We start from the raw sequence: 27,011 nt of genomic DNA on the forward strand, positions 1-27,011 counted from the left end.
TTGTCAGCGTTATGAAGGGGGCATAGGCCTATACATTTAACAAAGTCCTATAGCGCATGAGCATGCTGAGTGCGTGGTTTGCTTTCTTTCAATTAAGGGTAAACTTGCAAGTATGACCAACTGAATGGTTCCTTTCAATGGACAAGGACAATTACAAAGACTAGTAGTTTTTTTTTTATTTGGGCAGGTGGCCTCCACGGCCGAAGTGGTGTGGCGCGGTGTTTCCACGGAGTAAACAGTGTGGGTGAGAGGTTCTTTAGACGAGTTGTTGAGTGCGGGTGAATGTGGGGGTGTCCGTGTGGACAATGCGGGGTTCCAAAGGCAGCTGCTGCCTTTCTTTAGAAGGGCGAAAGGGCCTTTAAATCCCAGACTATATCCCGCAGCTGCCAATGGCTGCACGTTTAAATGCGCCATCATGCAATTCAACTAAGCTTATACTTTTCTTTTTTTCCCAAAGCCTACAGGCAATATTGGCACACAGAGATAAACTTAGTCTACCGGTATCAAATAAATATAACTTGAAAATGTATGGTGATTGTAGCCTATAATCGCTTGAAAATATAGGCTTACATTGTCTTTCATATTTCTTTAGGCCTATCATGATTTCATTTAAAAAACAAGGATAACCTTTTTTTTGTTGCATCCAGCAAAAACCTTAAGCTGACCTTGAAATATATTTTTGCTTGAGGGAAGTTTAGGTTATGTGGGGCTGACATTGGTGAAGCAATAAGACATTATAAAATGTACTTTATTATTTTATTTTTTACTTTAGGTATAATTGTATTGTGTCTAGGCCTATGCTTGCTTCATCTAATGGATATAATTCTCTTGCCATATGAGTTTGTAATTAGAAATTGCTAATTATTTTCATCACATGGAAAGGGGTAGGCTATTTGATGGCAAAACAGAGCAGGCATGCACATTTTTCTTGTGTCTGGTGCCATGACTGGGGGGGGGGGGGGGGGGCAACAGATGTTGGCTTAGCTATGAGGTGAAGTAGGCTTTGGTGTCTATACTGCTGTACGCTTTAGGTTAGACAATTCACACTATTCTTACACACTATAAAACGGACCCTTCCTTTAAACAAACAGTCGGAGAAGATACAAACATAAACAAATGTTTAAATTTCAATGACAATATTTTATTTGCATATTTTGCAAAACAGAAAATAAGGACAATGATATAGAAAACGGCTCAGAAACACTATGAAATCTAAGTTTCAAGTGCACTATAAAAAGCTACATGATTGCAAAACATCACAATAAAACTTTGTCAAAAAAAAAAAAAAAGTGCCCTTTGACTAAATCAAAACGGCATTTGCAAATGTAGGCCTAAAGAAACAAATAAATTATAAGTTAGAATAGTCTTAAAAAATTGCCTATTTACACAACCCAGAAATATTTAACAGAAATAAACATTTATAATGTCTTTATAAAGCTGTACACTTTTGGCCAGTGTAGACAATTTAAAGTAATTTAGGATTGCACAGTTGTTAAACATTTATTAACACTGTCAAGTGGCTGTATGCAAAGCAACCATGAATGCTACATTTTGTCTGAGTCCTTAGGCGAATCCTCTGTCCCGACCGTTCAATCCTGAGAGTCCACGGACTGTAGGCTACGTTCCATATAGGTCCACTCGGAGACGCACCAAGCCGATGGACAGTCGAGCAGGCGGGTTCTCCATCCCTTGTTTTCTGTCTCCTTCAAATCAGACGGTAGGAGAAACGATAATCACAAGAATAGGGCTAACGCCTGGAAAGGAAATGTAAAAAAAAATACATGAGTGTTCGTTGTCTAATAAAAAAAAAAATGTTACAGACATGACAAAAATCACGAGTGTGGTCTCGAAATAAAATCAGAGTTGTAGTCTAACCCCAGCAGGCGTCTCCATTTGCATGAGCCTTTCCCGCCACGGTGACAGACTCCCCTCCCCCAACCACACATTACTCTACTGCGAGCGCTCACTCATTTTCAGCCTCCAGTGCAAGTGTGTAACAGTATTTTGACTTTTATCGTCAACTAAAAACCCTATATGAGCAAAAGTCAACTAAATAACCCCATATGAGCAATTACACACACGTAACTATTTTGGCCTGTATTAGTAAACGCACGGCCTAGGTCTAAATGCCACACATTTCTCTTGAACTAGAAACCATACAGACCTTCAACGAATTCTCTTGCGTGGAGTTTGTTCTGCAGGAATGGAAGACGAAGGATGCTGGCAAGTGCTTTCATTCAGCTTCGTCTCGGTCGTCGTCCTTTTACGTTTCACGTAGAAGTCTGGAAAGAAAAGTAACATTTAAAAACCAGGAATTCACGCCATGGCCCCAGGTAGCCAAATATTAGCTACTTGACCGGACAGCATGAAAATGACTAGATCAAATATATCTCGACAATCACCATCAACGCGTAAAACACAATAGGCGTACAGGTGAGCGATATTTACCTGTAATATGTGCCGTGGTGGTTGTATCAGTAGTAGCCGTCCTTTTGCTTCGAACGCACGGGGCTGGTTTGCGTGTAGGCTTCCCCGAGTTCTGCTTCATTGCCCAGTTCTCCTGGTTGACTTCGGTGGGACAGGGAGTGCTACTTTCAGAGTTGGTCAAACGGTCCTCGCAAAGAGGCGATACATCCAGTGGGATAAAGTCCACGCATTGCTTCAGATTGACTGGTGTTACAATCCTGTTCCTCCCGACCTGTACAGAGTCCTGGTAGAAGACTGGAGTCGTATCTACCGGGGTTTCCTCCCACTCGTAGTCCCCAGACAGTGGCACGTCGGCGTCGAAATTAAAGTTCCATCTCCGCTGGTCCCTCTCAGAAATCTCCCACATCTTGGATTTCATCTCCCGGTTCAGTTCGTCGTGATCCACTGGTCCAAAAAGGTTACGGCAGACGCCTGTGCGTGCGTGGAGAGGAAAGGTCCTCCGTGCGGCCAACCTCTCCAGGGCGCTGCTTGTTAGCTGGACGTTGGACATTGTCTTACCAAAGTCCAACCCAAAAATCCACACAAAAGAAAATAAACAAAATGCTTGATAGATAAATGCCTGGATTTAGAGTGTAGCAAAATATTTTCTTTTCTGTCGAGTTGTGCCACACGGTTCTGTTTAAATGTACCCGAGTAGAGCGCCACACCGTATTTAAAGTCCCAAACAGTTGTAGGTTCATGTAGCCGGATCGCTCGACCATCCCATTGGTTCGTTTACGTCCAACCCTTTAAAAAAATATCCTCCATACCCCATTTCCATTGGCTGGTACGAAGATTTGGACGGGGGCCATCTAGAGCTTAGCTTTTGATTTGTGCCTGTGGTGTCAGTATTGGCAGTGAGTGAAATGCCTTTCGAAAGTCGATGGGAAACTGTTGTTGCTGCCTAAAGATTGCTTACTATGTATTTTTCCTTTCCTCCAATCCCCAGCCCTTACCGCTTCTCCCTCACCAGCTGCACAGCCACGTCCCGCAGGAGAGATCGAATAACTGCTTCACAAACCAGAGAGTAGAGGTTGGCAGTGCAGAAGTCTACCACATATTATTGCTGTTTAGGAAAACATGGCTCCGCTTCTAATAGTCCAATAGCCTATTGTAAGACCACCATTTAAATGATTGTAAGATTTCGGATGTTTCATTGCTGCTCCGATGTAAAGAACCCAACCCATGTAAACAGCAAACACCCACCATTTAAAAATCGAATTGCCTACCTGTCTCGTTTACAAGTGAAACCTCACATTTGGTGAAATATTAGTTCTACAAGTGAAACATCAAATCTCATCCGAATACTCAACTAAGTATGTGATGTGAAGTTAATGAAGTCAACAGTAGGCTAGACAGGGCCAGACTACTGCATTTGGGACCCCTAGCACCGACCTTTTGGGGGGGGTTATATTTTTTGGGGTGGAAACCAGCTAATTTACTGCATTACAATACATTTTGCCATGGTGCAGAGAGAAAAATGTGTAGCTTTATAATGCTATTCTACACATTTTGTTTTGAGGCTAAGATATATATTTTTAGTTTTAAAGCTAATTTCCTGTAATTCTACATTTTTTGCCATGAGTCAGAGAATAAAATGTGCTGTTTTTGTTGAAAAACCAAACGTTGAATTTATACATTTTCTGCGATTCTACACATTTTGCTAACATATGCTATCTGTATAAAAAATATAGATATTTATTTGTTGTTGTTGGGTTGGGGGCCCCCTGTAGGTCGGGAGCCCTGGAGCACGTGCTCTGCCTCCCAGTTCGGTAATCCGGCCCTGAGGCTAGATGCAAAGCCACCATGCAACCATGTTAAAAAATATTATATAATTCTTGCATTTGCTTGACAAGACTTACTCTTTATTTTTTATATTTTAAATGTTTTTGTCGACATGTATTATTATTATCATGATTAGCCTATTGTTGTTCTTAATGCTATCATTTGTAAACTGCTTTTGAAACCATATTTTTTGTCAGGTAATATCTAAGTTGTTGCATTGGTCTGTTGATGCTCATTGAATTCACAATACCGACACTCCCAAGTTAGGTTACTGATATAATTGTGCAGCAGAACCCATACTCTTCTAGCAATAACATTAATAATCTACTAAGAAACCAGAGACCAAATGGAAACGCCTAACGTTGCAGTGTGAAGGGCGACAGCGCCCTCCTTTGGTTTACACGCTAGTGGTTAATGTTGGAATGGGTTTGTTAAAGCCTATGGTGTCACTTTTATTTGCTATGCGGTAGCGCCCTCTCGTGGGTCTCCATTTGTAATTTCTATCAAAATAGGCTTCACAACAGCACCAATTCTAAATGTGCAGATTATTTTATTCAGTGCAAACTTAATTCTGTGGCAGTACTGGTTCATTGCAAGTAGACTAAACTGTTAAAGTTGCAGACATTTCTGACATATTTAGGCTACTTGTTTGAGTGGCAGTGAGTGAATTAATTAATATGATGTCATGATTATAATGATGATGACTTGATTACATTAATAAATTCACTCAGGAAAGTTTTTGATGTTTTCTGACAAATTAATCAAGCAATTGATCAACCAAGAATATAGAAAATAGGTTGATTAATGGTTTGTATTTGGTTTTATTCTTTATGACCTATTCTTTCAGGTAAGGAATATAGTGTTGTTGTCAGACCATTTTCCCTAAAGTGGAAACCATTCACCAATCCGACACAGACACACACACACACACACACACACACACACACACACACACACACACACACACACACACACACACACACACACACACACACACTCTTGACCCTCCCTGTGTGTGTGTCTGGAACTGCAGCAGTTGGTGACTTAACTGGCTTCTTTTGTGGTCCCAGGGCCTGCTCTTCAGGACCCTTGGGGCAGGGAGGTGTGGCCCATGTTTTATCTTGTTTTGTCATGGGATTTACCTTGAAGTTAATGCTGAGTTGTGGATTTTCAAGTTCATGTCCACGGACTGTTTGTCTGGTTATACATGTGAAGCCTGTGTGAAGATGGGAATAGGGAGCCCCAGTCACTTGTGAGATTCATTAAACATGCTATTTAGCAAATGTGCATGACACCACTTATATGTAAGCCTACTAGTATATGGTACAGGGGAAATACGTGGGCGGAACATACAATTAATTATTTATGTTCAAGATCAGAAATACAGTTCAGAGCTTGAAGGATATTTTCCATTAAATGCAATGTTGACTCCCCCAAAAATAAAAATCAGAAGGATTGTGACAAAACATGGAGTAAGTATACACATTGCCTTATTTTGCAAATGTGACTGACTGCACATCAGACGTCATTTGCGAGTGGTTCTGCATTTTCAAGTGGCATTTCCACTTCTAAACAGCGTTACGACCGGAGCTACAAGACCCATTTCCAGGGTGTGGTGCACTAAGATCTTACCTATACGACTGGGCCTTTTGAAGTGTGATTAGATTATGTTCCTTACTAGGGGAAATCGCCAACCATTTATTCCACTGATGTCCCTATTGCCACCTGTAAAACCATTTGGTCTGTGTCCTCCACTCTTCCTCAGCTTACCTGGAGAAAAGGTGAGCTGACACACCCAACCAGCCACCACCAATTTGCTGTTGTTTATTACACCATTGGATTTCTGTAGAGATTTATATGCTGACAACATTTACATGTACATTACGTCTACATCTGCATTACCTGCAGGCAGGTGCATATTTTTTGCTGTGTTTGTTTATAAGAAAATACAAAAATGTGAATGCTTACATATTTTTTTATTTAACCTTTATTTAACCAGGTAGGCTAGTTGAGAACAAGTTCTCATTTACAACTGTAACCTGGCCAAGAATATACTACATACAGTATATCTTTGTAGTGACTGGGTGTATTGGTACACCCCCCCAAAAGCCCAATTAATAAATTTACCATGCATAAAGGGATATTCAACATCTGCTTTTAAAATTTTTACGCATCTACCATCAGTGTCCTTCTTTGCGAGGCATTGGAAAAGCTCTCTGCACTCTTAGAAATAAAGGTTCCTTTTAGAACCAAAAAGGGTTCTATCACTTGCTTCATACAGTATATAGTATATGGAACACTGAAAAGTTATAAATAGATGCCTTTTCTTTGCCAGTTCTTTGATAAGAACTGATATAGAGTCCTGCATGGTGCCATTTATTAATTATGCCTACTACTGTTAAAATACTATTTCTAAAAGAATATCTAATTTAGAAAAAACTATTAAATAAATTGACAAAATAATACCGACATAGTTTTTAGAATTTATTGTAATTATATGCAAACATAGTTTGGAAATATGCATGGGTGGCCAGGAAGGCATCTCTTTGTTTGAAAAAATGTCCCAAGTCAACTGTGGCTGACTTCTTTATAATACAATAGAAGTTAGTCCATTAGTTATAGCGAACAACAAAAATGTGTCTTCTGCTCTATTCTCAACCCCCCCAAACAGCAGAACTCACACATACGTCTAAATCCAAGATGGCGTAGCAGTCAGGCATATGTTGTCTTCGTCTTGTCGTGTCCCGTGTATATCTTTATATATCTTTTTTCTTTGCATATATTTTGTGATTTTTTCTTAACCCCAATTTCAACATACTCTCCTGTAACCCGCCTCACCCAATGTGGTATGGATCTGCTATTTTCTTTACTTTAGAACCGGAACCCCCAAAAGAAGCTAGCCAGCTAACTAGCTACTAGCTAGTAGTCAGCGAGCCACTGCTAGTGGTCATCAGCTAACCTTTTGCCAGGACAACTCCTGCCAGTCTGTACAGCGTGTTTCAACCCAGAGCTTATCGGACTCCCTTTTCTCCATATCACCAGATTCCTGCCTCAAGCTCTGAACCTCTTCACCTGGATCATCGCAGCTAGCTCGCTGCTATCCGATTGGCTTCTCCTGGCTAACATCTCTGACCCGAAGCAAGCACCAATTATCCTGGAGCTAGCATATGCTAGGCCCATCTCCCGGCTAGCTGAAGAGGTTCATCAGTCATTCCTTGGGCTACAATATCTATTTTGCCAATTGGCCTGGACCCCTTTTATTGCCGATAAGGAGCCCCGCCGGTCCATCACGACTGGACTACCGACGTAATCCGCACAAGGTTTTTTTTCAACAGGCTCCTTCGTCGCGAATGCCCATCTGCTAGCCTGCTATCCATGGCCCGCTAGCTGTCTAGAGCATACCGGATTGTTAGCTGAAGTGGTCCATCAGTAAATTTCTTGGGCTACTATACTTATTTTGCCAATTGGCCTGGACCCTTTTACTACACGGACCCCTGCTGATCCTTCACGACTTATCTGCCGACGTAACCGCACGAGGGGGCTACAACAACAGACTTCTTCCGTCGCGACGTCCCTCTAAGGCCCTTCTGCTATCCTGCTAGTCCCGGCCAGCTAGCTGTCTGAATCGCCATGTCTCCAGCCCGTCCAGCTACACATTGGACCCTATGATCACTCGGCGACGCATGCCTCTCCCTAATATCAATGTGTCTTGTCCATTGCTGTTTTGGTTAGTGATTATTGTCTTATTTCACTGAAGAGCCTCCAGCCCTGCTCAATATGCCTCAGCTAACAATCTTGTCCCACCTCCCACACATGTGGTGACCTCACCTGGTTTAATTGGTGTCTCTAGAGACAATACCTCTCTCATCGTCACTCAATACCTAGGTTTACCTCAACTTTATTCACATCCTACCATAACATTGTCTGTACATTGTGCATTGAATCTATTCTACCACGCCCAGAAACCTGCTCCTTTTACTCTCTGTTCCGAAAGTACTAGACGACCAGTTCTTATAGCACTTAGCCGTACCCTTATCCTACTCCTCCTCTGCTCCTCTGGTGATGAAGAGGTTAATCCAGGCCCTGCAGTGCCTTGCTCCACTCCCATTCCCCAGGCCCTCTCATTTGTTGACTTCTGTAACCGTAAAAGCTTTGGTTTCATGCATGTTAACATTAGAAGCCTCCTCCCTAAGTTTTTTTTTATTCACTGCTTTAGCACACTCTGCCAACCCGGACGTCCTAGCTGTGTCTGAAATCTGGCTTAGGGAGGCCACCAAAAACCCAGAAATGTCCATCCCTAACTATTACATTTTCCGACAAGATAGAACTGCCAAAGGGGGCGGAGTTGCAATCTACTGCAGAGGTAGCCTGCAGAGTTCTGTCTTACTATCCAGGTCTGTACTCAAACAATTTGAGCTTCTACTTTTATAAATCCACCTTTCCAGAAACAAGTCTCTCACCGTTGCCGCTTGCTATAGACCACCTTCTGCCACCAGCTGTGCCCTGGACACCATATGTGAATTGATTGCCCCCCATCTATCTTAAGAGCTTGTGCTGTTAGGTGACCTAAACTGGGACATGCTTAATATCCTACAATCTAAGCTTGATGCCCTCAATCTCACACAAATTATCAATGAACCTACCAGGTACAACCCCAACTCCGTAAACACAGACACCCTCATAGATATCATCCTAACCAACCTGCCCTCCAAATACACCTCTGCTGTCTTCAACCAGGATCTCAGCAATCACTGCCTCATTGCTTGCGTCCGTAATGGGTCTGCGGTCAAATGACCACCCCTCATCACTGTCCCTAAAACACTTCAGTGAGCAGGCCTTTCTAATCGACCTGGCCTGGTTATCCTGGATATTGACCTCATTCTATCAATAGAAGATGCCAGGTTATTCTTTAAAAGTGCCTTCCTCACAATCTTAAATAAGCATGCCACATTCAATGTTTTTTTGACCAGGAAAAGATATAGCCCGTGGTTCACTCCAGACCTGACTGCCCTTGACCAGCACAAAAACATCCTGTGGCGTACGACATTAGCATCAAATAGCCCCCGCGATATGCAACATTAACACAGTAATTGTGTTTATGCAGGTTATTTACATATTCATGGCCTTGGTTTGTGAAGTTGTAGTTTTGAATATACAAAACATGGTTGCTGTTGTTGAGATGGGAAAAAAAACATATGCGCACATACCCAGCATGCAAAACAAATGTAATTTAAATATTGGTTGAACTTAGGTTAAGGTAAGATTCAGGGTTAAGGGTTTGGGTAAGTGTTAGATCTAGTTGTTTCTCTGACCGGGTGTGTCCTTATAGTCTGTCCCTGTTGAGACATATTGCTTCATGTTGTTTAGACAGGAATGGAGATAGGGCAAAATAAAGTCCAAATTTAGATTTTTTTATTCTAAATGTTTTTTCTATACAACTGATCCTTGACCTCTTCGACCTCAGTTATTGTCTGCATGTAGTGTAGAGTGCCACCTAGTTATGAAAATGCCCCATGAGGTGGAATGTTTAATACTCAATCAAGCCTGTCATGTTAGTCAAATTTACAACATAAAACAGGAACAGGAATTTAGCGGCACCATCATTGGGGAGAACGGGCTCATGGTAATGACGGGATGGGAATGAGTGGAATGGTATCAAATACATCACATGGTTTCCAGGTGTTTGATGCCATTCCATTTGCTCTGGTACGGACATTATTATGAGCCATTCTCCCCTCAGCAGCCTCCTGTGAAACAGGGTATTAAGCTGATCTGCTTAATATTCCTATTATCAGTTTTTATTAGATCGAAATAATGGAGAGAGAGAGAAAACTAAGGAGGAGAGGGTATGTCAGCAGGGCATGAGCCGGATTCAAACCCATGCCGACATGGGCATATGTGTACATTGTAGACTATGATGCTACACCACTGGACCACAATTAAAGCTGCAATTTGTAACTTTTTGGGCAACCGGACCAAATTCACATTTGTATTCTTCCAGTTCTTAAGTTTCGTTTTTGTACACCAGTGTCCAACAGCTGAAAATGCAATATTTTTGGTTATGGAAAATATATTTTACAGCGGTTTAGATGGTACAATAATTCTCTACACAAAAACTGATTGTTTTGTCACAAACGGAAATTAAGGTAAAGTATTATAATTTTAGCAACCAGGAAATGGCTATATTAGGAAGGTGTCCTTGATGTTTTGTACACTCAGTGTGTATTATTTATTAATGTGGTGTTCGGGGATGGCGGCTAGGACACAATGCTCAGACTATTGGTAATGTTCCTCAGAGCATTTATTTTTTCTACTTTGACAAGCATTCACATTATGCACTCTGACAAAAAATGTTTAGCTCTGAACACATTTATTTTACTAAGTGAAATAGATAAACAAGTATGAAATAGTCCATAGTCTTATCTATTTCAATAAAATAATTGAATAAAAAAGAAATTAAAGCTATTTGTACAACAACTAACAAGTTACTCATTTCCTTCAATATTTAATCAAAAACAGTTATGATAATCAAATCCCAAACAACTTTTGAAATAGTCTATAGACACATGTATTCCCAGAAGAAAGTGAGTTTTAATACCATTTCCCATAATCAGCCACAGGTGCCTCAGGCTCTAACTATTTCCTTGTAAGAAGTGTATTTGTCCCAGTGTATACCTTCCAGTGTGTGAAAACATTTGTAAATACAAGCAAATAACATTTCCAGATATTGGAAGATACAAAGCAACTACTGTAGACTGTTTGGCTGGATGCATAGGCAACAGAGACAGTAGAAATCATCTCAGTAGGTCACTTCCCAACTATGGACATCAGAAATGACAAAAACCAAGGAATATTCATCAAAAGGCTAAGTTATGCCATATACAGTGGGGCAAAAAAGTATTTAGTCAGCCACCAATTGTAATTTTCATCATAGGTACACTTCAACTATGACAGACAAAATGAGAAAAAAAAAATCCAGAAAATCACATTGTAGGGTTTTTAATGAATTTATTATTATTATTTTTTACTTAACACTTTTTCTTAAAACTTCTTAAAGCATTGTTGGTTAAGGGCTTGTAAGTAAGCATCTCACTGTAAGCATCTACACCTGTTGTATTTGGCGCATGTGACAAATAACATTTGATTTGAATAAAGCAAGTGAAAAATTATAATTTCAAGTATTAAGTGTTCCAGGTAAGATGATTTGAACCTTTTGCCTTTCCATAGTAAACACACACTAGACAGGTGGAAAAAAAACACATGTACAACAAAAAAAAGAAGACAAAATTAGAAGTGTTAAGATATCCCCAAGCTCTGGGACCTCATTTATAAATGTTGCGTAGGCACAAAAGGCAGCGTATGCCACTTTCTAAACAAATTTTGGGATTTATAAAAAAACAAACTTGACTGGAGAATGTGCGGTCCTCCACAGACACTGTCACCCACATACGTATGCACGTAAACTGAACAAATGAGAAACTGCAGCTGATGGCAGAAGGATGAAACTCTAGAAACTATTTGAAATTGATACCATTGTGTAAAATACGTAGAAATATTACCTCTCACATATTATATATGAAGATAAAGCACTAAATAAACTTCAGTTAGTGCTAAATACGGCTGCTAGAATCCTGACTAGAACCAAAACATTTGATCATATTACTCCAGTGCCTAGCCTCTCTACACTGGCTTCCTGTCAAAGCAAGGGCTGATTTCAAGGTTTTACTGCTAACCTACAAAGCATTACATGGGCTTGCTCCTACCTATCTCTCTGATTTGGTCCTGCCGTACATACCTACACGTACGCTACGGTCACAAGACGCAGGCCTCCTAATTGTCCCTAGAATTTCTAAGCAAACAGCTGGAGGCAGGGCTTTCTCCTATAGAGCTCCATTTTTATGGAACGGTCTGCCTACCCATGTCAGAGACGCAAACTCGGTCTCAACCTTTAAGTCTTTACTGAAGACTCATCTCTTCAGTGGGTCATATGATTGAGTGTAGTCTGGCCCAGGAGTGGGAAGGTGAACGGAAAGGCTCTGGAGTAACGAACCGCCCTTGCTGTCTCTGCCTGGCCGGTTCCCCTCTTTCCACTGGGATTCTCTGCCTCTAACCCTATTACAGGGGCTGAGTCACTGGCTTGCTGGGGCTCTCTCATGCCGTCCCTGGAGGGGGTGCGTCACCTGAGTGGGTTGATTCACTGTTGTGGTCATCCTGTCTGGGTTGGCGCCCCCCCCTTGGGTTGTGCCGTGGCGGAGATCTTTGTGGGCTATACTCAGCCTTGTCTCAGGATGGTAAGTTGGTGGTTGAAGATATCCCTCTAGTGGTGTGGGGGCTGTGCTTTGGCAAAGTGGGTGGGGTTATATCCTTCCTGTTTGGCCCTGTCCGGGGGTGTCCTCGGATGGGGCCACAGTGTTTCCTGACCCCTCCTGTCTCAGCCTCCAGTACTTATGCTGCAGTAGTTTGTGTCGGGGGGCTGGGGTCAGTTTGTTATATCTGGAGTACTTCTCCTGTCCTATTCGGTGTCCTGTGTGAATCTAAGTGTGCGTTCTCTAATTCTCTCCTCTCTTTCTTTCTCTCTCTCGGAGGACCTGAGCCCTAGGACCATGCCCCAGGACTACCTGACATGACTCCTTGCTGTCCCCAGTCCACCTGGCCATGCTGCTGTTCCAGTTTCAACTGACCTGAGCCCTAGGACCATGCCCCAGGACTACCTGACATGACTCCTTGCTGTCCCCAGTCCACCTGGCCATGCTGCTGCTCCAGTTTCAACTTCCACCTGGCTGTGCTGCTGCTCCAGTTTCAACTGTTCTGCCTTATTATTATTCGACCATGCTGGTCATTTATGAACATTTGAACATCTTGGCCATGTTCTGTTATAATCTCCACCCGGCACAGCCAGAAGAGGACTGGCCACCCCACATAGCCTGGTTCCTCTCTAGGTTTCTTCCTAGGTTTTGGCCTTTCTAGGGAGTTTTTCCTAGCCACCGTGCTTCTACACCTGCATTGCTTGCTGTTTGGGGTTTTAGGCTGGGTTTCTGTACAGCACTTTGAGATATCAGCTGATGTACAAAGGGCTATATAAATAAATTTGATTTGATTTGAAGAGTTCCCTGGAGTGCACACAAAAAAAACATTTAGGATAATAAATACAAATGGAAAAATCTGTTCTTGCAAAAGGACCCCTCAAATATGTTGTACAGTTTAATCGGGAATCATATTTATTTGGTTCTATAATTAACCAATACTTGCATGTTATGAAATGTATTAATAAGGTGAACAGTAGGACAAATTACAATTCTTATGTTGTTATCACATGTTCTTTGCGCAGAATGTCAGTGTGATAATGACCCCGTCATGATAAGTTACAATCAGGTTAATTACCACACCTGAAGGTGTTACGCAACTGGGTAGCTTTGACAATCAAATGGGTGGGTATAAAAAGGCGTAATGACGCACAATGGCTGCTTTGGCGAATGGAAGAATTCGGAGAGCGCAAATTTTCAGAGACAAGCAAGATTTACTGGCAGATGATGTGCTGCTTATGAGCCGGTTCCAATTACCAAGAGCTGTTCTCTTGGATCTCTGTGCTGTAGTGGGACCAGCTTTACAGAGAAACAACCTCAGAAATCAAGCCGTGCCTGTCCCACTTCAAATCCTGACAACCCTCGGATCTCTGTCAACAGGCACTGTTACATACACCTCTTGGGAGGGAACACAACACCCATTAACACCACCTGGCACGCTAACAAAAATACAGGGGGGGGGGGGGGGGGGGGTCCGCCCAGGTCTTACCTAGTGTGCATAGACAGAGTATATACTACAGGTATATGTGTGCCCACAGGCCTCTTGCCTAAGCACTCCCAAGGTGCCTTCCCCTTCCTCCCTGGTTACAATTTAAACAGAATAATACAAACTTAAAGTGAAAAAGTCATATAATCACAAACACAGTCCTTCTGGCATACACATACCTCAGCATGACCGGCTACAAAATACTTTACAAACTGTCTCTGAGCAACAACCAACACAGGACATCAAAGAAGCTCTCTCTCCTAACAAAGGAACACTGGCTTTTATCCAGCTGCAGAAGGAGTTTGTAATTGCCGACAGCTGTATCCCCTAACGAGAGGGCGGGATCAGAGCTCCAAACTGCAATGGGGTCGACCAATCAGCTGCTTAGGGGATTCAGGAAGCCACTTCCTGAAATACACACATACATTTACACAGGCACTTTTCAAAGGGAATTGGCTGACAGGTCAGGAATCTCTCAGACAACCTTTATGCCAGACGTGTTAGGAGGTATAATTTAATTGATGCACCTCTACATAAAGTTTCCTTACACGGTGGGTGAACAGGCAAATAAAAAAGTGCAATTTGCAGCAATGTCTGGTTTCCCAAATGTAATTGGTGCTATTGACTGCACTCATGTTGCTATGCAGGCACAGAGTGAGAATGAATTTGCTTTCAATAATCGAAAACATTACCATTCCACTAATGTCCAAATCATATGTGATCTGGACATGGTACTGACTAATATAGTGGCTCAGTGGCCTGGGTCAACCCATGACTCATTCATATGGAGCAACAGCAGTGTTGGGCGCAGACTTGAGGCCGGAGCTGTGCGTGTTGGCTGGCTTCTAGGTACAGATGATTAATGTAGAAATTCTAAATCAATTGCAATGTGTCTCTACTGCAGTGCCTAACCCATTCACTAACCTTGCAGGCGACAGTGGTATCCCCTCAAGTGGTGGCTGCTCACCCTTTTCGCCAACCCACAGAGCGCAGAGGAGAGGAACTACAATGTGCGCCATTGCCACGTACACGCTGTTGTGGAGCGGGCTTCTGAAGGGCAGATGGTGCTGCCTCGATTCCTCAGGTGGAAACCTTTTTATACAAGCCTGAAAAGGTCTGAGACATTGTGAGGGAGTGTGCTGTGCTACATAATGTGGCACAGCTAAGGAATGTGGCTTTACCCCCTGACACTGTTGGTTGTGTAGAATTGCATTGGGGGCATAGTTATCTCACTGTACAGCCTCATTTGGATCCAAGATGGTGTAGCAGTAGGACTTGTGTATTTGTCTTATCCCGTGTAAATAGACGGTCTATTTCGTATATATCATAATCTCACTTTCTATGTATGAACTAAATATGCTTTCCTGCAACCCAGCTCACCCAATGTGGTACGGATCTGCTACTTTTATTCCATTATTTCATTACAACTGGAACTTCCATCAGGAGCTAGTCAGCTAACTAGATACTAGTCTTTGTTAGCCACGGCTAGCGGTCTTCACCTTTTTCTCGATCACCAGCCAGCCTTAGATCGGACAACACCTGACAGTCTGCACAGCGCGATATCAACCCAGAGCATATTGGACTGCTTCTTTCTACCATATCACCGGATTCCTGCAACTCTGGATCATAACACCGGATCATCGAAGCTAGCTAACTGCAAACAAGTGGCTACTGTTAGCTAACACCTCTGTCCCGAAGCAAGCACCAGCTAGCCTTGAGCTAGCGTCGAGCTAGGCCGATATACCAGCTAATTCTAGGGCTACAATACCACCTTTGCCAATTGGCCTGGACCCTTTGTCGACACGGAGCCCCGCCGATCCATCATGACTGGACTGCCGACATGATCGCCCGATGTGGTCTCAACAGGTTATTCTGTTACGATGTCGCCGAAGAACCATCTACTAACCCCGGCCCGCTAGCTATTCTGAATGCTGTGTCCCCTGCTCGCCTAGCGTAGTAGTGACTACTGAACGGCACCCTGACTCACCTATTGCTGCTCTTTTGACCCTATGATCACTCGGCTACACAGCTGATGCCCCCTGGACTGTTTCAATAACAGGGTACCTCATTTTGTTTACCTGTCGGCCCCAGCCTAGAACTCAGGTCCTGTATGTACCTAACTGACCCGCTCTGCCCATTCATCGCCATTTACCCATTGTTGTCTTAGCTCTCCTGATCAACACCTGTGATTGCTTTATGCTTCTCTCTAATGTCAATGGCTAATTCTACTGCTGTCTTGGCTAATTCTTATTGTTTTATTTCACTGTAGAGCCCTCAGTCCCGCTCAAAATGCCTTAGATAGCTCTTTTGTCCCACCACACACACATGCAGAGACCTCACCTGGCTTAACTGGTGCCTCCAGAGACGAAACCTCTCTCATCATAACTCAACGCTTAGGTTTACCTCCACTGTACTCACATCCTACCATACCATTGTCTTTACATTATGCCCTGAATCTATTCTACCATGCCCAAAAATCTGCTCCTTTAATTCTCAGTCCCCAACGCACTAGACAACCAGTTCTTATAGCCCTTAGCTGTACCCTTATCCTACTCCTCCTCTGTTCCTCTGGTGATGTTGAGGTAAACCCAGGCTCTGTAGCCCCCAGTTCCACTCCTATTCCCAAGGTGCTATCATTTGTTGACTTCTGTAATCGTAAAAGCCTTGGTTTCATGCATGTTAACATCAAGCCTCCTCCCTAAGTTTGTTTTATTCACTGCTTTGGCACACTCCACCAACCCTGATGTCCTAGCATGTCTGAATCCTGGCTTAGGAAGGCCACCAAAAATTCTGCAATTTCCATCCGAAACTACAACATTTTCCACCAAGGTAGAACTGCCAAAGGGGGTGGAGTTAGCCTGCAGAGTTCTGTCAAGCTATCCAGGTCTGTGCCCAAACAATTCGAGCTTCAACTTCTAAAAATCTAGTCTCTTACCATTGCCGCTTGTTATAGACCCCCCTCACCCCCCAGCTGTGCCCTGGACACCATATGTGAATTAATTGCCCTCCATTTATCTTCAGAATTTGTACTATTAGGTGACCTAAACTGGGATATGCTTAACGCCCCGGCTGTCCTGCAATCTAAGCTAGATGCCCTCAATCTCACACAAATTATCAAGGAACCTACCAGGCACAGCCCTACATTTGAAAACACGGGCACCCTCATAGATATCATCCTGACCAACCTGCCCTCTAAATACCAGGATCTCAGCGATCACTGCCTCATTGCCTGCATCCGTAATGGGTCTGCAGTCAAATGACCACCCCTCATCACAGTCAAACGCTCCCCTAAAACACTTCAGCGAGCAGGCCATTTCTAATTGACCTGGCCCGGGTATCCTGGAAGGATATTGACCTCATTCTCTCAGTAGAGGATGCCTGGTTATTCTTTAAAAGTGCTTTGATCACCATCTTAAATAAGCATGCCCCATTCAAAAAAATGTAGAATTGAGAACAGATATAGCCCTTGGTTTACTCCAGACTTGACTGCCCTTGACCAGCACAAAAACATCCTGTGGCGTACTGCATTAGCATCGAATAGCCACCGTGATATGCAACTTTTCAGGGAAGTCAGGAACCAATATACACAGGCAGTTAAGAAAGCAATGGCTAGCTTTTTCAAACAGAAATGTTCATCCTGTGGCACAAACTCCAAAAAGTTCTGGGACACTGTAAAGTCCATGGAGAATAAGAGCACCTCTCCCAGCTGCCCACTGCACTGTGGTTAGGAAACACTGTCACCACCGATAAATCTACGATAATCGCATATTTTTCTACAGCGGTCAACAGCTCTGCACCCCCCATAGCAACTTGCCCAAGCCTCCCCCATTTCTCTTTCACCCAAATCCAGATAGCTGATGTTCTGAAAGACCTGCTAAATCTGGACCCCTACAAATCAGCAGGGCTAGACAATCTGGAACCTCTCTTTCTAAAATGATCCGCCGCAATTGTTGCAACCCCTATTACTAGCCTGTTCAACCTCTCTTTAGTATTGCCTGAGATTTCTAAGGTCTTCGAAAGCCAAGTTAACAGATAGATCACCGACCATTTCGAATCCCACCGCACCTTCTCCGCTATGCAATCGTTTTTCCGAGCTGGTCATGGGTGCACCTCAGCCACGCTCAAGGTCCTAAATGATATCATAACTGCCATCTATAAGACACAATACTGTGCAGCCGTCTTCATCGACCTGGCCAAGGCTTTCGACTCTGTCGATCACTGCATTCTTATTGGCAGACTCAACATCCTTGGATTCTCAAATGACTGCCTCGCCTGGTTCACCAACTACTACTCAGATAGAGTTCAGTGTGTCAAATCGGAGGGCCTGTTGTCCAGAACTCTGGCAGTCTCTATGGGGGTGCCACAGGGTTCAATTCTCGGGCCGACTTTTCTCTGTATACATCAATGATGTCGCTCTTGCTGCTGGTGATTCTCTGATCCACCTCTATGCAGATGACACCATTCTGTATACTTCTGGCCCTTCTTTGGACATTGTGGTAACAAACCTCCAGATGAACTTCAATACCATACAACACTCCTTCTGTGGCCTCCAACTGCTCTTAAATGCAAGTAAAACTAAATGCATGCTCTTCAACCGATCGCTGCCCGCACACGCCCACCCGTCCAGCATCACTACTCTGGTCGGTTCTGACTTGTGGACAACTACAAATACCTAGGTGTCTGGTTAGACTGTAAACTCTCCTTCCAGACTCACATTAAGCATCTCCAATCCAAAATTAAATCTAGAATTGGCTTCCTATTTCACAACAAAGCATCCTTCACTCATGCTGCCAGACATACCCTCGTAAAGCTGACTATCTTACCGATCCTTGACTTCGGCGATGTCATTTACAAAATAGCCTCCAACACTCTGCTCAGCAAATTGGATGTAGTCTATCACAGTGCCATCCGTTTTATCACCAAAGCCCCAAATACTACCCACCACTACGACCTGTATGCTCTCGTTGGCTGGCCCTCACTTCCTATTCGTCGCCAAACCCACTGGCTCCAGGTCATCTATAAATCTTTGCTAGGTAAAGCCCGCCTTATCTCAGCTCACTGTTCACCATAGCAGCACCCACCCGTAGCATGCGCTCCAGCAGGTATATTTCACTGGTTATCCCCAAAGCCAACACTTCCTTTGGCTGCCCTTCCTTCCAGTTCTCTGCTGCCAATGACTGGAACAAATTGCAAAAATCACTGAAGCTGGAGTCTTATATCTCCCTCACTAACTTTAAGCATCAGAGCAGCTTATCGATCATTGCACTTGTACACAGCCCATCTGTAAATAGCTCACCCAACTACCTCATCCCATATTGTTATACATTTTTTGCTCCTTTGCACCCCTCTATCTCTACTTGCACATTCATCTTCTGCACATCTATCACTCCAGTGTTTAATTGGTCAATTGTATTTATTTCACCACTATGGCCTATTTATTGCCTTACCTCCCTAATCTTACTAGATTTGCACACACTGTACATAGATTTTTCTATTGTGTTATTGACTGTAAATTTGGTTATCCCATGTGTAACTCTGTGTTGTTTGTCACACTGCTTTGCTTTATCTTGGCCAGGTCGCAGTTGTAAATGAGAACTTGTTCTCAACTGGCCTACCAGGTTAAATAAAGGTGATTTAAAAAATATATATAATAATAAATTCAGTCTACCCAGAGAACATTAGCGTCATAGCTTTTATTGCGGGACTCTGAAACTAGGGATGCACAAATTATCAGTGAAGATATTGGAATCGGACGATATTAGCTAAAAATGCCAACATCGACATCGGTCTGATGTCTAGTTTAACGCTGATGTGCAAAACTGATGTCAAAGCTTACGTACATATCTATAAAACGTAGGTACATGACGTAATGACACCACGTAAAATGTTGCGCTACACATTCAACATTCCTAACCTAGCCCACAATGTCTGCTGTCTGGATCGAGCAGTCAACAAGTCAAGCAGTCATTTGAAAGAGTAAGACCATTTTAGCGAGACAACTCAAAGGCGGAATCCATTAACGCCAAGATAATGGAATTCATTGCCCTTGACAATCAACCATTCTCTGCGGTGGGGTGACGTTGGCTTTCGCCGACTGGTCGAGCACTTGTACACACTACCAAGTGTGCTATTTTTCAGATGTTGCCCTACCGGAGTTACACAGTAATAGCGCCGCTGCTATTAGCTTCACGACTGACATTTGGACCAGCGATATCAGCCCCATGAGCATGATGAGTCTGACAGCACAGTGGGTCGTCAAGGATTTCGCACTGAGGAAAGTCGTATTTCCTGCTCATGAATGTGCTGGTTGTCATATTGCTGCTGCCATTTCAATGGCATCTGAGAACATGTTTGAAACTTGGAAACATGAACACACTAGCTAGCTCCATTCGAACAACTGACTCGAGAAATAAGTTCATCAACTGCGCCTGCAGCAGACGTGATACCCTCTGTCATGGCATTGAAACGCCTGCTCAACAGGCATTCTCTCTTTACTGTGTCGCACCACTACTTCAATGCAGACAAGAAATAGGTTTTACGTGAAACGTTACATACACAGCTGGACAAGATGGAAACGGACACAGTGACAGTGCGCACCGAGGAAGAGAGGCAACAAACGTAAATGCCAACAAAATAACTTTTTGGTCAGTGTGGTGTGTGTGTGTGTAACCTTTATTTTTCTGGGCAAGTCAGTTAAGAACAAATTGTCATTTACAATGACGGCCTACACCGGCCAAACCCTGAGGATGCTGGGACAATTGTGTGCCGCCCTATGGGACTCCCAATCACGGACGGATGTGACACAGCCTGGATTCAACCAGGGACTGTAGTGATGCCTCGTGCACTGAGATGCAGTGCCTTAGACCGCTAACTGTACTGGAATGCTTAAAAGGCGGCAAAAATGTTCAATATCGGTTATCGGTATCTATTTTATTTGCAAGGAAAATATTGGATATCGGTATCGGTGCATCACTATCTGAAAACACTGTGAATTGAGACAAATTTATTGTACCAGTCAACCTACTATGTGTATTGAACACTATTGCAGCAGAAAAACAATACAACTTGGATGTTTTGGAGCCTGCTAACTCTGAGGAGGACTTGGATACTGAGTAGAATGATACCCCATTTCATTGATCCCCAATCGTTAGGTAAGGCTGTACAGTGAAATATAAATGTCAATATGCACAATAGGCTGACTGGGGAGGTGATTTCCCACAGTCAAAGTCCCTAAGAGCTACTGTGACACTAATATTTGCATAAACTCTTCCCAGTTGTGTTCTGTGGGACTAGACTCATACTCCTTTTCATTGCTCCACATTCCAACACTCCAACCTTGTTTGAGATTGTCTAGTCTAAATATGTATGTATTTAACCTTCTGCATTACTTTCAAAGAGGGAGGCATTTTATTTTGACAACACATAACCCGTCCAGTCAAGCAATACTGGTATGGAAGTTTATAGCAATAGTTTTGGGCAACAGGGTTAAGTAGCTGGCTAGCTAGTTATTTCAATATTTCAAAACATCTTGTTTTGCACACTTTGTACAAAATAATACAATGGAGTACTACAGGATATTTCTTAACGTAGCTCTTTATTAGCTAGCTATAACTGGCATGTTCATGTATCGCCAACCAGGATCAAACTACCCATGACCTAACCATTTGGGTGGTCTTAACGAATCATAGCACAGTATGATATGGCGGTAAAATGCATCCAATTACAATTCAGTATGTTTACACATGAATATTACAGAGAACAACAAGTTGCTACCTAGCTAATACTTACTCACAAGGATTCCTAAACCATTGCTAAGAATATTGAAAATGACTGCAGTTTCTACTGGTCATTGTTTTCAGGCTGGTTGCATTGGTGCTAGCTAGGTACCACGCTAAAGCTAGCTAGCTACCACAGAAGTTGGTAATAACATCTGTATCAAAGGTATTTGCAAACATTTTTGATCTTGGTCTAATTTCAAACGCTCACACAGACGTTTTCCCATTCGGTCAAACAATAATGCCTTATTACCAATTACCAATTACCAATTACCAATGCAGCTTTGACAATAACATGAACGGGGGATACCTAGTCAGATGTACAACTGAGTGCCTTCAACTGAAATATGTATTTTGCATTTAACCCAACCTCTGAATCAGAGAGGTGCGGGGTTGCCTTAATCAACATCCACATCTTCAGCACCCAGGGAACAGTGGGTTAAGTGCCTTGCTCAGGGGCAGAACAACACATTTTTACATTGTCAGCTCAGGGATTTGATATAGCAACCTTTCGGTTACTTGCCCAATGCTCTAACCACTAGGCTACCTGGTGGCACTTGGCTTGTGTTTGCAAATTCAGCACACACAACATTCTGTAATTAAAATGGTGTTATTTGACCGTCAAATTCTGTTATTTGACGTGTATCTTTTTGGACACGCAAAGACACAAATGGCGTTCCATACGCAAAAACCCAAACGGTGTTCGATTAAATTTCCAACCAACACGGCTCCCGGTACATGCCCTCTATTCATTTGAATGTTGTCATTTGGCCAACGGTCCAATATTCTAGAACACCGCTGTGAGTACATATTACACATTTTGGACTACAATAGACGCTTAACTCGGCACGTTCTCCGGTTTGTAAAGATGTACACATACTAAAACCCAACCTGAATTACCACACTGTCTGCAGAAAGTAGCTCTCAAAAGTAATTATTGGGCGAGTGTGGATATTGAAGTGAAAGAAAGTGAATCATCAATGTTATAAATTACGGTTAAACTGTCAACGTCTAGTGAATCTCTGTTTTCATTTCAACAATTTACTATCCGTGATGTGCTAGATGCCTTGCTTAAGATTGATGTGAAGAAAAAAAATCCACTGGGGCTCATATGGTTGATCCATTTCTGCTGCAGCTCTCTGATGGTGTCCGTATTGATCATGTCCCTGCTTACAAATATCTGGGCATCTGGATAGATGAAAAGCTGTCTTTTAAAACCATATTGAGGAATTAATTAAGAAGCTGAGAATAAAAATGGGCTTATTTTATAGAAATAGGTCCTGCCTCTTGCCAAATAGTAGAAAGCAGATTTATTTAGTTGACGTTCCTATCAGTCCTAGACTTTGGTGACATGAACACAGCTGCAACCTCATTAAAGCCGTTAGATGCATATTCATCATAGTGTACTGCGCTTTATTACTGCCGCCAATTGTAGTACTCATCACTGCATTCTCTACCAGAAAGTTGGTTGGCCCTCATTGATGTCACATAGGTTGATACATTGCTATGTTTTAATTTATAAAGCCATTTTTACAAAAAGTCCCACTGTACCTAATATCTTTACTTAACTTTAGACATGAGTTACCACACCCGGTCCCAGGGATGGTGAACTCTGGAAATTCCTTTGTTCTCTACTGAGTGAGGTAAATCAGCTTTTAGTTTTCTTGCACCTTATTTGTGGAACAATCTTGAACGTGTTCTTAAATGTCATGTTCTGGTGCCTCTAGGGCAATTCAGAAAGCTAATTGAGGACCTGACTGATGAATATGTTTATTTTTATGACTGTTTTTCTCCCTGCTTGTATTTTGTATTTATATTGATGTGTGTATTTTCTGTAATTTATGTAAATCAGGGCTCATCTGTAAAAGAGACCTTGGTCTCGGTATGACTCCCCGATTAAAAAGGTCAAAAAAACAACAACAAACATGTTGAAATCAACTAGGCTAGATAACTTCAAGTCTGGTTGTGCATGTGGCAAAGGCATGAGTACTGCCTGTTTGTTTACTCCAGTTGCTAGGCAACCCAACTCGCCCGGTGAGTGGGAGTACAGCTACAATCAGAAGGGACTTTTTCGTACCAGGTGAGGATCATTTATACAGCAGGTTAGGTTAATTAAAGTGGCAGGTTATGAGACTTAGGTTAAGGTTAGGAAAAGGATTAAGCGTAAATCATAGTCCGTAGACACGGAGACAGAATAGTCCACCATCCCATTGCCACCGATTTACAGCTGTAATCGCAGCAAAAGGTGACGCTACAAAGTATTAACTTAAGGGGGCTGAATAATTTTGCACGCCCAATCTTTCAGTTTTTGATTTGTTAAAAAAGTTTGAAATATCCAATAAATGTCGTTCCACTTCATGATTGTGTCCCACTTGTTGTTGATTCTTCACAAAAAAAATAGTTTTATATCTTTATGTTTGAAGCCTGAAATGTGGCAAAAGGTCGCAAAGTTCAAGGGGGCCGAATACTTTCGCAAGGCACTGTATATAATTATACGACCTGGTCTCAAAGCATCTTGTATTATTTGTACACATATTATTTTAACACACTACGCCGCCAGGGACTCAAATCCTGCAGTGCCAGACGTGTCCCCCTGCTTAAGCCAGTACATGTCCAGGCCCGTCTGAAGTTTGCTAGAGAGCATTTGGATGATTCAGAAGAAGATTGGGAGAATGTCATATGGTCAGATGAAACCAAAATATAACTTTTTGGTAAAAACTCAACTCGTCGTGTTTGGAGGACAAAGAATGCTGAGTTGCATCCAAAGAACACCATACCTACTGTGAAGCATGGGGGTGGAAACATCATGCTTTGGGGCTGTTTTTCTGCAAACTGACCAGGACGACTGATCCGTGTAAAGGAAAGAATGAATGGGGCCATGTATCGTGAGATTTTGAGTGAAAACCTCCTTCCATCAGCAAGGGCATTGAAGATGAAACGTGGCTGGGTCTTTCAGCATGACAATGATCCCAAACACACCGCCCGGGCAACGAAGGAGTGGCTTCGTAAGAAGCATTTCAAGGTCCTGGAGTGGCCTAGCCAGTCTCCAGATCTCAACCCAATAGAAAATCATTGGAGGGAGTTGAAAGTCCGTGTTGCCCAGCAACAGCCCCAAAACATCACTGCTCTAGAGGAGATCTGCATGGAGGAATGGGCCAAAATACCAGCAACAGTGTGTGAAAACCTTGTGAAGACTTACAGAAAACATTTGACCTCTGTCATTGCCAACAAAGGGTATATAACAAAGTATTGAGATAAACTTTTGTTATTGACCAAATACTTATTTTCCACCATAATTTGCAAATAAATTCATAAAAAATCATACAATGTGATTTTCTGGATAATTTTTTTCTCATTTTGTCTGTCATAGTTGAAGTGTACCTATGATGAAAATTACAGGCCTCTCTCATCTTTTTAAGTGGGAGGACTTGCACAATTGGTGGCTGACTAAATACTTGTTTTGCCCCACTGTACATGTAGATAGAGTTATTAAAGTGACTATGCATAGATAATAACAGAGAGTAGCAGCAGCTTAAAAGTGTGTGTGTGTGGGGGGGGGGGGGGGGGGGGGGCAATGCAAATAGTCTGGGTAGCCATTCGATTAGATATTCAGGAGTCTTATGGCTTGGGGGATGATGGTGGTCTGCTTGAAACATGTTGGTATTACAGACTCGGACATGGAGAGGTTGAAAATGTCAGTGAAGACACTTGCCAGTTAGTCAGCTCATGCTCGGAGTACATATCCTGGTAATCCGTCTGGCCCTACAGCCTTATGAATGTTGACCTGTTTAAAGGTCTTACTCACATCGGCTGCAGAGAGCGTGATTATACAGTCATCCGGAACAGCTCATTCTCTCATGCATGTTTCAGTGTTACTTGTCTCGAAGCGAGCGTAGAAGTAATTTAGCTCATCTGGGCGGCTCGTGTCACTGGGCAGCTCTCGGCTGTGCTTCCCTTTGTAGTCTGTAATAGTTTGCAAGCCCTGGGTTAAGGTTAAGGTTAGGATTTAGGTTAAATGGTTAAGGTTAGGGGTAGGGTTAGCTTATATGCTAAGTAGTTGAAAAGTAGCTAAAAAAAAGTAGTAATTAGTTGCAAAGTTTTTTTATTGGTCATAAACTCAATTTTGAAAGTTGTCCAAGATTTGAGCATGCAACATTTGAGTTGCTAGACGTTTGCGTTATACGAGACCAGGCTGAACTATAGACAAGTTGACTAACAAATTAAATACCAAAATGTTGGAATTTATAGGCAGAAACATATCTAAATCAGATTTTTTTTAATCCTGCACCTCCAGTCAAAAAAAACGTTCCGCTGTTTCTGACTGTAGCCTATAGCATTTTTTTCTATATTAGCGGGTCGTGTGTGAGCCTCAGATTTTCACTTGATCACATATGGTTGTGGTTGTGGATGGTTTATTAGCAATTGTGGGCAGCTGCAGGTGAACAAACAGCTGACCCATGTGTAACAGTATAACTTTAGACCGTCCCCTCGCCCATACCCGGGCACGAACCAGGGACCCTCTGCACACATCAACAACAGTCACCCACGAAGCATCGTTACCCATTGCTCCACAAAAGTCGAGGACCTTGCAGAGCAAGGGGAACCACTACTTCAAGGTCTCAGAGCAAGTGAAGTCACCGATTGAAACGCTATTTAGCGCGCACCACCGCTGACTAGCTAGCCGTTTCACATCCGTTACACATGCACCACTAGGAGGTATGGCTACACGAGAAGAGCTGGAGATTAACTCCAGTTATACATTAACTCCAAGAAACAGTGTGGACGTAATTATGTTGGGAAAGTTTGCTTTCTGTGTTGCACTGAAGAAATCCCCTCACAATGGCCCTCTGCCAAAGGTCATATTTGCTCAGTTCTTCTATTTCTATTTGGTTTGTTTTACGTAGACTTTGGAGACCTCATATTAGTACCTCATTAATTTAGTCTGGGACCGCAAGGCAAGGCAAAAAAACAAACACTTTTGAATTCATGTGATATTGCAAAACGGTATGGATCTAAAGATAGGCTACATTATAGATTGACCATCTATCAGGCTATTATCAAATAAAACCAAGAGAAGAGCCAATAGTGTTAGTGGCTGGGTCAGCCAGTTGGACTGTGCAGTGGGTAAATGACCTTTGTGTTAAATCTCCAGCTCATCAGTGCTTGTTTGAACCCACACAAAAGGAAGATATAGAT

At 42.6% G+C, this 27,011-nt stretch overlaps 1 protein-coding gene across 1 annotated transcript; it reads right to left on the reverse strand.

Annotated features, from left to right (window-relative positions):
* Positions 1-1,406: 1,406 nt before the first annotated feature.
* On the reverse strand, positions 1,407-3,781 carry cdkn1cb (cyclin dependent kinase inhibitor 1Cb). The gene is made up of 3 exons (XM_020457099.2): positions 2,449-3,781; positions 2,165-2,282; positions 1,407-1,754 (listed from the first exon to the last, which is right to left on the reverse strand). Exons 1-2 carry the CDS (start codon positions 2,975-2,977, stop codon positions 2,167-2,169), a joined length of 645 nt encoding a protein of 214 aa, XP_020312688.1. The 5' UTR covers positions 2,978-3,781; the 3' UTR covers positions 1,407-1,754; positions 2,165-2,166.
* Between the last annotated feature and the right edge of the window lie 23,230 nt (positions 3,782-27,011).

The sequence above is a fragment of the Oncorhynchus kisutch genome, linkage group LG22 (assembly GCF_002021735.2).
Source record: "Oncorhynchus kisutch isolate 150728-3 linkage group LG22, Okis_V2, whole genome shotgun sequence".
Classification (NCBI taxonomy): Eukaryota; Metazoa; Chordata; class Actinopteri; order Salmoniformes; family Salmonidae; genus Oncorhynchus; species Oncorhynchus kisutch.

Excerpts from the sequence above, each read along its gene's own strand:
- cdkn1cb (XM_020457099.2), bottom strand. The coding sequence starts at position 2,977 with ATGTCCAACGTCCAGCTAACAAGCAGCGCCCTGGAGAGGTTGGCCGCA. Across the intron at positions 2,283-2,448 it reads CACCACGGCACATATTACAG|ACTTCTACGTGAAACGTAAA; the intron begins GTAAATATCGCT and ends TTTTCTTTCCAG.